The sequence below is a fragment of the Coffea eugenioides genome, unplaced genomic scaffold, assembly GCF_003713205.1.
Source record: "Coffea eugenioides isolate CCC68of unplaced genomic scaffold, Ceug_1.0 ScVebR1_3592;HRSCAF=4877, whole genome shotgun sequence".
Lineage (NCBI taxonomy): Eukaryota > Viridiplantae > Streptophyta > Magnoliopsida > Gentianales > Rubiaceae > Coffea > Coffea eugenioides.
This window is the reverse complement of record NW_020864184.1, coordinates 341916-354249: the sequence shown is the minus strand read 5'-3', so window position 1 is coordinate 354249 and position 12334 is coordinate 341916. Positions and strand designations below refer to the sequence as shown.

Below are 12334 nucleotides of genomic sequence, written 5' to 3'. Positions count from 1 at the left end.
CGATCAACAGCATTTTCGGGTCAGTCCCACGATCAAAAGCATTTTCGGGTCAGTCCCACGATTCAAAGCTTATGCGGGTCAGTCCCACAATTCAAAGCCTGTTCGGCTCAGTCCCACTATTCAAAGCTTATTCGGGTCGGTCCTGTGATTAAAGCTTGGTCGGGCCAGTCCCATGATTGGAATTTCCTTCTCTAGTCAATCCCAATTTTACATTTCTGTCCGGGTCTATCCCAATTTTAAATTTCTATTCGGGTCTATCCCGTGGGTCTATCCCAATTTTACATTTCTGTCCGGGTCTATCCCAATTTTGAATTTCTGTCCGGGTCTATCCCGTGGGTCTATCCCAATTTTACATTCCTGTTCGGGTCAGTCCCATTTAAATTTCTATCTCGGGTCAGTCCCGATTTTAAAATTTCCCGTCAGGGGTCAGTCCCCATCGTTTGAGTAATTCGCAGCTGAATAACACAGGTAAGTTTTGGTGTCTACTTCTTTGTCTCAAGTTTTTCCAAAACTAAGACAAAGAGGGGCAAACTGTAGACACCAAATTTTTGGTGTAATTTCATTTTTAGTTTTTTATTTGTCGAGTTCATTTTTAGTTTTTGGTTTCCAGTTTTATTTTTATTTTTTAAGTTTTATCATGGAATTTGAAGAAAAGGAAAAAAAGCATTCAAGAAAAAATATGATTTAGTCGTTTGTAGTTTAAATTCAATGCTTTCTTGAAAAGAAAAAGAGAAAAAGAAAGAAAAATCATAAAAAAGAAAAAGGAAAATTTGTTCACAAAAATATGTTTATTTCTTTAAATTCAATCTTTGGGCACTTTAGTTATTTTTATTAAGTATTTGAGGAAAAGAAAATAAAAATAAAAAAATAAAATGGCATTTTTGTTTAGTTTTGTTTAAAAATTATTTTTGTTTTTATGTATTATTATTACCTGGTTTGTTAATTTGTATTTATTTTATTATATTTATTTATCATTCTGCTAATTATCAAGTTTTTAAAAAAAAAAAAAAAAAAATGCTCGCGGCATGCAAGCTGCATTTTGCCGCAGCTTGCAAAGGGATCATTGAGCGGCTCCTTTGCTGCAAATACAGGGAAAGTTGCTGGAGTTTTAGGGTTGGGGTTTGCTTGTATAAAAGCTAAAAGAAAGGCAGCCGGCAGGGGAGAGTTTTGGGATGGACGGATAGAGAGCTGGAGAGTGGAGGGCCGCAAATAGAAAGCTAACGGAAAAGGAAGGAAAAGACCAGAGAGTGAGCAGCTAGGGGGGGATTAGAGGATTCGGCTAAAGAAGAAAAAGAAGTTGGCGGCGGACAGAGGGGCTAAAAGACACAGAGAGCAAAAACAGAAAAAAAGAAAGAACGACGGAAGGGAGGAATAAGGAGGAGCCAAGCGAGAGAGAGCTTCGGACGGCTGGGCTGAGGAAAAGGGAAAAGAGGAGCGGGCAGAAAGAAAAGGCTACGGCGTTGGGCAGCTCGGTGGCAGACTCATCTTCAATCAATTTGCATTTGGACATCTCTCCTAGGAGCCTTCATGATTGTTCAACCTTATCAGCAACCAAGGTAGTCCGTTTTACTAAAAATGACTATGAACATGTTGAAAAATCTGGAAAATATAGCTTTTTGCCGATCTGCTCCCCCCTTTTGTTCTGTGATGTTTTTTTTTTGTGTGGAAATGGATAACCCAGATACTAGCTTCATACCTCTATGCTTGGATCTTGTGTTTTGTGGGTCAAAGGTTGATGTTTAACCCTAAGGTTTGTCAAAAGAAAGCTGCAGAGTTTTTTTAGATTTGTAGGTTCTTCGTCTGCCGCAAGTTCCTTTGTAGCTTTGCTGCATTTTTTTTCCCTATCTAGCTTCATTATTGGATTCGTCGGAAGTAGTTAGTTCTATTTTTGGGTAATGTTAGCTGTAATTGTTTTGAGTGTGGGTGATGGATCAATGGGTGTGGTTTAAATCACTTCGCATGAATCTGTTTTGGTTGATTTGAGAAGCCGCAGAGAATTTCCAGCCTTGCATCAGTCTTGCTTATGTGTTTTGCTGATTTGTTTTTTTAGTTATGTATCTTGTTGTTTAGTTATAGGTTATGGTTTTGGTCGAAATTTGTTGAACAAAGCTGCGTGGTTTACATCTAAAATCTGAAATTTCCTTCTTGAGCAAAACTGTTTTGAACAACAGGTTTTGCTTCATCCTTGTTGCAGCAGTGATCACCTTATTGCTTGGCATATAGGTTGTTTGTCTATTTCTTTCTTCCGTATGAAGTAGCCTCATGGGACCAGTTGAGAGTGAACATGTGCATTTGTGTGTTGCTAACAACACTCTCAAGTGAATTTCTGGTCTAATGGAGTAGCCACTAATCCTTGCATTACTTGGCTGCACTTTGTATTTGGATGATTTGTTTAAATCTTTTGCGGGTAATAGATGGCTGTGTTTGAGTAAAGTGAACAACATGAGTGAGAGTCTTGCATCCGTTATTGGATTTGTGGCATTGATAGAGTTTATTTAGGACCCAACCACATGAAACAAGCTGCAAAGTTCACTCAAGAAATTCTGCCGCAGTTTTGGTTTTCCGGCCATAACCCATGTCTTTTCTTGTTGCTGTTTTCTTTTTGAACTACCATGGCTGTGTCTTTAGTTTAAGAAATGTAAATTTACAAGTTTCATGTTTGCAAAGTAGAGAAATGTGTGATAGTTTGCTTGGATTGTACTTGAGAAATGTGTGATAGTTCACTAGTGATGAATTGCTGCAACTTACGCATATCAGAAATTGTAGAAAGAAATGGAATTGCAGAAGCTTTGGCCGTGAATGTTGGTTTGCATGCATGAAATAATTTTCACAAATTTCACTTTGACCCCCCAAGTCTCCCCTTCTCCTGCTATGGCCCAATCAATTGAATAATTTCATCAAATTGGTCCTTGATAATTTTAATTTGTGCAACTTCATTGCTTGTTTGCTTCAATTAACTACCATGCTTAGTTTAAATTGCACTTAAGTTATGACTTTAGGGACTTTATGACTAAGTGAGCATGGCTTTGCACATTTCCTTTAATTTTTCTTAAATAAAGTGGTACCTTGACATTTTTATTGTTTTGAAGCCATTTTTACTTCATTTGATTACCGTCGCAAGGGAGGTACACTCTATCCCTCATTTGCACTACATTTGACCTTACGTGCTCCTACGTGTTATGTGAATATGCATGCCTACTTCGCTTTCCTTACCTCCCTGCATGCATTTACTTGCTTTTACTTTTATTTAAGTTTTATGGGGTATGTGTACACCTCTTGGCTTGTAATAGATAGGGCTCGGAGAGCATCTTGTCCATTTCTCCTTCCCCTTTATGCTTTTATGGGGTATGTGTACACCTCTTGGCTTGTAATAGATAGGGCTCGGAGAGCATCTGGTCCACTTCCTCTTCCCCTTGCTTGCTTGTTTTTGTTGCTACATGTTAATTGCTTTATTAGGCTCTTGCATCTAGTCGAGCATGCTAAATGCTATGTGCTATGTGTTTACGAGTATTTTGGCATGTCTACTTGCTTTCATAGCCATGAATGAATGGAATGGATGAATGTACGTTTCCGCTAGTCCAACGCTAGTCGGAATTCATAGAATGGGCTAGTCCAACGCTAGACCCTTAGGGATTTCCCCTCATTAGCATATCATTTGCTTGTTCACCACATATCATGCATTTTTCTTAGTTTTATCACTTGGCATGCTCCTCGAACCCCCTTTCCCTTCATTTTAGGATTTTTGCATATCATGATAGTTGTAGGGTCCATTTGCTTGAGGGTCCCCTTCTGATAAGGGAAACGAGCGAGTGTGGCTACTCGATAGCCTTAGCACGCTAGTTTCGCCTTCTAATCAAAGGGAAAATCGAAGTCGACAAGTTAGGAGTCATTCCCATACCCGACCTGATGCATTCCCTTAGGTTCATTCATTCTCATTTATCACTCACTCATTCTTTTCAATTCACATTTTCCTTTCCTTATTGTTCATTTTGATTTCTACTTCACAAAATTGCATTTAATTACACCTATATGCACTTATCACTATATTCCATACACTTGCACACAAACACTTGGAATTTTCATACAATTACACACGTGCACCTTTTCATACACTTGCACACAAACACTTGGATTTTTAATTTCTTTCATACACTTTCACACTTGCACACTTGAGTCTCATTTGCATTAATCGACCTCTATGGGGTTTTCCTTTGTTGGCCGCCACAATTCATGTGGTTTGGGACCAAAAGCCTCACGAGAGACATCGTAGAATTTAGGATTGCATTTTTCTTTCCGTTTTGCATTCATATAGTCATATCCAACGTGCGAACATATATTGGGTAGAAAATTAGGAAAGGTAAGGTTAAGTCGCGCAACTAGCCTTGGCTAGGTCAAAGGGGTGCCTTGGATTCTATCCTTGCCTTCCCCTTTGTCAAACGTGACCCCCGAACCTTTTTCTTTGGCTTACGTGGACTAGGAGTCGTTTTAAAAAGGGTTTTACTACTTTGTCTTTAAAAAACACTTTTTGGGTGACTTGGTACACCCCAAATCTATACCAAGTGGCGACTCCGTTTTCATATTTAAAAAACCCTTTTTTAAAATTTCATTTGGCCAAATCGTCGCTTTCCAAAGTCCCATGGCCTTTTTACTTTTCATTTTGCACACGTTCACACCACACTTCACACACCACACACACTACACAATCAAAAAGTGGGGCGCGACAGTTGGCGACTCCACTGGGGACTTCCTAAGTGGGTCCAAGCATTTGACTTAGCCATTCGTTTCCCTTTTTCTACCCTTTTTATGCATTGCATTTGGATATTAGGCTTGCATTTTCCATTTTTAGGGCCATTTGTCTCGCGCGCGTATCCAACTATTCTCTCACTCACGTATGTGTGATTGGTTGATTGGATGTTGTTTACTTGTTTATCTCGCGCTTGCATTGCATTTGGGGGGGGTGTGTCACCTTTAGAGCCTCGCGTGGTTCTCACCCCTTCCCTCAAAATAGGGGAGCACTTCATACGTGCACGTTTACTTGCTTTATCCCATTTTATTTTGTTTTTCGTGGGCGCCATCCCACACCGCCTTGTAGGACTAGGATCGATTGCCTTGGGTAGGCGGATGGTGTGCTCTGCGCCCATAGCGCTACCTAAGGGATCACTCGAGCCACCGATCGAAGGCCCTGGGAGTGATGACCCTTTGCCTTTAGGTCTGAAGGCTTGGGAACCGAAGCTTCATCGAGTCTAGGCATTAGTGAGCCCCGGCCTCATGCATCCATGTTAGAGTTTGCCTAAGTTAGAGTCAGCCTCACCCTTTTAAGCACATTAGGCACGAGGGAAGGGGTTCCACCCCTTTCACTTGTTTTATTGTATTTCTTTTCTTAATTGCTCCCAATGTGTTATGTGTACTATCAATTGCACTAACCATTCTTTTGTTTTCTTGGCTTGCATTCATGTGCCTTAGCAATAAGAGGCCTTTTTGGCACTCTTTTAGTGACTCACCCACTAGATAGCTCACATGTTTAAATTTCAGTTATTGCACTTGATTTCCAATAAATACATTTCATGTTTAGACCTTTTCCCCCCGTTGCATTATTTATGTCCTTTAGGTCATATTTGTCACATATTTACCTCGCTTTAATAACTGGCATCATGCATAAACCATAGAAAGGGAATGCCACATAGGGAATCCCGTGTTAGGAATAAGCCACCTTGTGTCTCGGATACTTAATCCAGTGAGACTTGCACGTTTACATTTTTGTACCATCCAAAGGGGTAGTGCACTAGGTAGGGTAGGATCCGATCATTTTCATGGAGTGATCTTTGGAATATGAGCATCTAATAATCACTTTTTGGCCATTTTTATCAAAAATTGGTAAAAATCCTGTGCGTAAAGGACATTAATTTGAAGAAAATTCACAAGTGATTCCTCATGTTTGAGATGATAAATATGGAGGCCAAATCTTGATTTTAGAAGGCTCATAGACTAATTTTCTGAAATCACTAATAGCCGGACAATTCAACCAATCCATTTTCCCAATTCATTCAATAAATCATCAATTTGACCAATTTACCCTTTTAGGGTCACCTGGTCGATTTTGAATAAATCGTCAATTCATTTGACCAATTTACCCTTTTTAGGGTCATCTGCGTACAAACGTTTTCTGAAACGTTTTAAAAATATAAATGAGGCATTTTTGCGTACAAACGGATTTAAAATGAATGAAATAAATTATTCGGAATAAACGGATAAATAAATAATTAAATAAGCCAGTAAAATGAAATAAAAGTAAGAAAAATTAAAATTCGGGTCCTCACATATTACATACTTTACATCAGTTTGTAAAATAATTTTTCAAATATGTATGTTCTCTATAAAAGGGTAATAACATACTCCTTGTAATTTTCAAATCATACTCCACTAGATAACATATATATTATAATCAAATTACCTATAATATTAGCATTTACCTTAGATAGAGTTGTCCATATAGTGGATTTTAGATGAACCACTCACAAGTCCTAACTATGCATTTGTCAGTCGATAAATATTTGTCTCAGTTATTGACAAGTTAAATCAACCTGTATTAGTGCACATCTCATAGTAGTTGCCAATTACGATAGAGTTTGTTTAAGAGTCAAAGGAAAGGACGACAGAGATTTATGACTGTGCTATGCAGGGGAATTTTGTTGAAGGAATGGATTACAAGGATATATGGCGACAATATATGCATACTGAATGAATTTTTGACTGTGATTCTTTGATATTCTATTTTGTTATTAGAAAATTCACTATTGCCAATTTCTCCCAACTTTTTTAAGTTGAAAAAGTTTTTAATCCCGCCCTAATCCTACCAAATTTTGATTTTAAATTTATGAATACCCTTAACGCCAATTGGAACAGAGTTACTAAAGAAATTCATTTCCTTTTTTTGCCCAACTTCCCTAATTCATACGTCACCGCCTGCAATATTTGTTCCCCGTGTTTTCGGCCGTAGATGATGGGCCCACATCATCTACCCCGTGAAAAGTTCTTGGACGGAGCCCCGAATCCAAGGGTTTCCATCTTGTTTCAGAATCTCAAATTGACTCCATACATCCCCAATATCAGAAAGCGATAGTCTTTAGGTGACACACGTTTTCATTGTTGTGGAATTCTCTTGGGGTTTGAGGTATGAGTTTTCAAGATCTTGAATCGGGTCGGGCAATTGGGTGGCGGGCGGCCCGAGACTTGATCAATGGGAAACAAGATCCCACCCAAGCAGTGGCTTCTGGGATTTTTCAGATCAATACAGCCGTCTCCACTTTCCAAAGGCTAGTTAATACCCTCGGAACCCCTAGAGATACCCCTGAACTCCGTGAGAAGCTGTAAGTTTATTTGGTTATTTTAATCTTTTGTTTAATTTTGAGTGTAATCATGATGAGTTGGATTTGGATGTCATTTAATTTCGTTCAATTTACATTTTTCTGTAGCGGGTTTTGATAGCATTCATGGTGTTAATTTTTTAGAAAAAATAAAAATCTTTCTTTACAACTGTCGTGTTTGTTTTCAGTTAGCCTTTTTTCCTTTTTTTTTTTTTTCACGTTCCCAGTAAATTCTAGTTTGTATAGCAGAGGTTAAGTAATTTGTTTTAAATGATGCATTTCTTACTGCTCTTCTGCATGATTTTGATGTATTAATATCTATGATATACTGATTGTTCGCGGTGTAATTGATGGCTTATCTAGTAAATTGATGGATAATGAAGATAATATCTGAATTCGTACTTAAAAAAATAGACTTGATTTGATTAAGCATGAAGAAAGAAAAGCTTTTATGGGCATGGTACTACAGGAAGGAACTAGTTGAGGACTTAATGTTGCATGCCAAAATTAAGTTGTTGTAGCAGTGGGCAGAAAGGGGAGAGTTATGATTATAGTTTATCAATTCATCAAGGTTCAGGAAAGTTGTTCACCTTTCGTGGTGTAGAAGTTTACTTAAGTGGGAGGGTAATTGGCCTTTTTAGGGAACATGGTCAAATATGAATGATTTCCTGGAAAGTTGTTTTATCGGGGTGACAAACAGTCTATTTCAGTAGCAAAAAACATTTGTTTGAAAAGGCTATTTCAAAGGCATGACAATGTGAAGAGAGGTGAGTTTGCTGCAGGGCATTAGGTGGAGGTTTAGGTCCTTTTGGGTAAACACTTGGTCAAAGCCCCAAGTATTGAGGTGTCCTTCCTGATTCCTGAGGCATGGACAGGACCAAAAAATTCAGAAATATTCATAGAATTGATTTGAATAAGGATTATAAAAATTAATGAGGTGCTATGTGAAAATTTTGTTCAGGGTTCGCTTTTCATCCCAACAAGTCATAGTGAGCCAAAATGGTAGCTAGAAGGTGATCAATGCTTCTACATCTAGAAGGTTGGGACTGGGAGAGGCTATGAGAAGTAGTATTATATGTTATCCATTGCATTCAGTTCTAGGCTTAGACAAGTTTTACAATTCCTCAGGAGAAGTGCTCTTTTAAGAGAATGGATGAGTGAGTCGACTTGGCCTTTGAGAGAGAATGTTGTTTGGAGTCATAGATGATAGTTCAAAGAGTGATACAGCTTGACTGATGCAATGATTAACATGTAATTAATCTTGTTCATGGTTTACATCATACCTAGAGAGCCCACAGGCTTAGTGCTCGCACTATTTGGCCTGGCAGTAGTCTAGGCGCCAAGCCTTTTCAGAGAACTGGCAGAACTGAAAGCTGACTGCTGATTTGATGGGATCCAATCAACCTGCCTTCTATCCAAGGACAAGAGAGAGGAAAACCAAATGAAATTGTTAGGTTGCCAAGTATTAAAAATAGTCAGGTTATTGCTATTGGCTAAATAATTAGTGATTTTTTGACTTCTAGCACTACTTCCATAATTGCTATCCACCCTGGTTGAAGTTTGAGCTGACATCTGTGTAACTTGAGCATTTGACATCTATCACTTATTGCACAAATATACATGAGCTTGTCTGCTCATTTTCAGACTACTCTTAAGTAAGAACTAAAACCGGTTGTGGTCTTGTTACTTGATTCAAATTCATTTGTGTTAGTACAACTTTATGCTTTTAGGATTACTGACCTCATTTTACTCAAAATATAGGCACAAGACAAGACTACATATTGGACAGTTGGTTAAAGATACGTCAGCAAAACTGAAGCTTGCTAGTGAAACAGACCATCGAGTTGAAGTCAGTGTAAGTGTACTATAAGTCTGTGAGTCTCTTATTCATGTTGGGACCAACTTTGTATCTTTCCCTTCCTTCCTACATTCATTTTACTCCGCAGACATTCTCTTTATTTGTATCTGCACTGATGTAAAATGCTAAAGTGACAATCTTCTCTGAGCCTCACTATATGCTTCTCTTTTCATATCTTCTCTAGTATGGTTGCATTTGATTGTTCGTCCTTGGGCTCATGTCGATCATATATATGAGATGCTTTTCATATATTAATGACCATTTGTCTCTTTTGAGAGTAAAACTTTGGACATTATTGATTTATTCTTTTTGTCCATTGCTTCCTTATTCCCTCCATCCTTTTCTTTTCTCTTAGTGCTGTCTGTATTTGTTTGTTGCACTGAAGTGCTTGTCCACTTGCAGGCCAGCAAGAAAATTACAGATGCTAAGCTTGCTAAAGATTTCCAGGTAGTACTAAAAGAGTTTCAGAAAGCTCAACGGCTTGCAGCTGAGAGGGAGACAGCATATACACCTTTTGTTCCCCAAGCAGTTCTACCTTCTAGGTAATCACTAAGGAAAGTACGAAGTTGTATGAATTCATTGTTGAAAGATCTTCCGTCTGGAGGAAAATCTGCAGTATGCTAGCTATATAATGTTCCTCGTTTTATATAATTTGTGCAACCTGTTTAGAAGTTGGATTAGTTTTTATCAAAGTAGTGATTATACTCAATATTAGGTCTATTTTCTCTGTTGCTTGGCTTTCTGAAATCGTGGTATTGCATCAGCAGCTACACAGCCAGTGAGATAGATGCAAGTTCAGACAAGAGTCCAGAACAGCGAGCTCTCCTTGTAGAATCTAGAAGGTGTGCATGTCGACACTGCACTTGCTAAATAACTAAGTATATCAAGAGGATTAGCATATGTCTTAGTTTTGTAGCTTTTCTGCTGCAGACAGGAGGTTCTATTTTTAGATAATGAGATTGCCTTCAATGAGGCTATAGTAGAGGAAAGAGAACAGGGTATACAAGAAATACAGCAACAAATTGGTGAAGTGAATGAGATCTTTAAAGATCTTGCGGTGCTGGTTCACGAACAGGGAACTATGATTGGTAAATTCATGTAGATTATTGATAGTCGTATTCTGATCTTTTTGGTGAAATATTAGCTAATTGTTGGGCATTATTTGCAGACGATATTGGTTCCAATGTTGAGAACGCTCATGCTGCAACTGCACAGGGCAAATCACAACTTGCCAAGGCGGCAAAAACCCAAAAATCGAACACATCTCTGGTAATATTATATAAGCTTTGTACCTTTTTTCCATTCCGTGTTGACTCTAAAAAGTTATGTAAACTACCAACTACATCTGTTTATTTTACAGTAGACACATGGTTCATCCATATTAAAGGGAATGGCTGGGTTTTCAAGTTGAATTTCTTTTGCCTTTGTTATCTACACAAAAGAAAGTTCAAAAATAATTCTTCCCAGATTTAGTTTTATGTCTGCGCTTGGTGTGCTCCAATGAGAATGATTTCCATCAACTTCATTTTTCATAAAAAATATCACTGTATTAAGGCCATTGATACCACTTCTTGCTTCTTTTCAATATATTTTGTGTTACATTTTTTACTTTAATCTTATTCCTCTTTGTTTTCTACAAATTGCAGACATGCTTGCTGCTGGTGATTTTTGGTATTGTGCTCCTAATTGTGATCATAGTCCTTGCTGCATAGTAGGAAAAAGTTTTGAGCACTATTGCATACAGAACTTAGGGCTGTATGACGATGGAAATGATCTTGTCGAACGTGTCATCAAAGTTGTTCTGAGAGGCATTTTGGCCGATTGGTGATGGTGCTGAAATCAGGTTACTGACAAGATTAGTGGCGAGGATTTCATACTAAGCTTTTAGTTCTTTGGTGGTGGTTGGTGCTGTAAATTGTAAATTGGTGTTTGGGTTTGTGGTTTTTCTGTTCGGTCTTGTAATAAAGCTTTTATCAAATATAAAACTGATTTTTTGATTAGGTGATTATAGGTCTAAATTGTGTGCAAGTTTGTGTTGGATGGGCACCTTGCTTGGAAGCTATTCTTTGGGTTAATGGGCTTTTCTAATTGAGTGTAGTTTTCCACTTATTGGGTCATAGACGAGACGGCTGTAACTTAAGGGAGAAGATCCCAGAACTAAAAGCCCAGGGTACGCTTCTCCTTCGCCAGCGAATAGGGCGGCATGTCGGGGTGAAGGGGTCGGCTCACTAGTGGTAGAACCGGTGCTTGACCTGTTTTTTCACTTATAACAAAGGACTTCCTCATGAACTCTTTAAGCTCGTTTCTAAGGCCTCCCAAGCCTAAGTTCACTTAAAAGATAATGAGAGGAAGTTAGGAGTCAGAATAAGAGGAGAAAAAAATGTTGATGATTGCATACCGGTACGTTAAAAATTCCACTACTAAAGAACTCCTATTAGCTCATTTGTGCTCCTTACTCAAGGATTACTCACTAAAGGAAAAGGAAGAGCTACAGCGAGTTCTGACATTAGGAGATTCTTTGAGAGTTGAATAGGTGCGCCGGTTGTCGCTAAGTAAGCTTAGCTTGTACCTTCCTAACGGAACAAAGCGGATCGCTGCAATTGGAAGGGTTCCCAACCCTTCCTACTGCTTAACCACGTCTAGTGGTCTGTTTTCTTTTTTTTGACGTATATAAAATGGATATTTGGATAATGTTTGGCTAACATTTCATTTTTCTTTTTGCTTTATCTTGAACATTGCTTCGGAGTCGACAGTCCGTGGATGCTAATTTGTATATGTTTGTGGCTAAACACTTTAGGCTATCACTGGAGTACATAGAACAAGTTTCCAAATTTGTAGTATTGGCAACCTCCAATCTCTTTGCAGTTGCCGGTAATAACAAAGTGCAATTTGCTACTCTTAAAGTCATTATTGCACCTGGTTAGGGGCAAAGTTGATATTTACGTGGAGGAAAAAATGCGGCATTGATGACTGGCTTATACCGCATAGATAGTCAACTTCTGCTTTTGCTGTTAATCTGAAATTGGTTTCCTTATTTTGTGGCAGGCAATATATGTAAGCTGAGTGAAATCATATACTTGGTAACTGGTTAATGATTTGAGTATAGGTATGG

At 38.3% G+C, this 12334-nt stretch overlaps 1 protein-coding gene across 2 annotated transcripts; it reads left to right on the top strand.

Annotated features, from left to right (window-relative positions):
• Window positions 1–6711: 6711 nt before the first annotated feature.
• Window positions 6712–11230, top strand: LOC113758053 (syntaxin-22-like). 2 transcript variants are annotated; one of them, XM_027301082.1, is made up of 7 exons: window positions 6712–7367; window positions 9126–9219; window positions 9625–9764; window positions 9987–10064; window positions 10153–10310; window positions 10391–10491; window positions 10869–11230. In XM_027301082.1, exons 1-7 carry the CDS (start codon window positions 7174–7176, stop codon window positions 10932–10934), a joined length of 831 nt encoding a protein of 276 aa, XP_027156883.1. In that variant the 5' UTR covers window positions 6712–7173; the 3' UTR covers window positions 10935–11230. The 2 variants fall into 2 exon arrangements, with proteins under 2 accessions (XP_027156883.1, XP_027156884.1); XM_027301083.1 differs by having other exon boundaries at window positions 6718–7367; window positions 9990–10064.
• Window positions 11231–12334: the final 1104 nt, after the last annotated feature.

What these genes read in the sequence shown, in the direction of transcription:
- LOC113758053 (XM_027301082.1), top strand. Translation starts at nt 7,174, where the DNA reads ATGAGTTTTCAAGATCTTGAATCGGGTCGGGCAATTGGGTGGCGGGCG. An exon ending in ACCATCGAGTTGAAGTCAGT is followed by an intron (nt 9,220 to 9,624) that starts GTAAGTGTACTA and finishes GTCCACTTGCAG; the next exon opens with GCCAGCAAGAAAATTACAGA. An exon ending in CAAGCAGTTCTACCTTCTAG is followed by an intron (nt 9,765 to 9,986) that starts GTAATCACTAAG and finishes GTATTGCATCAG; the next exon opens with CAGCTACACAGCCAGTGAGA.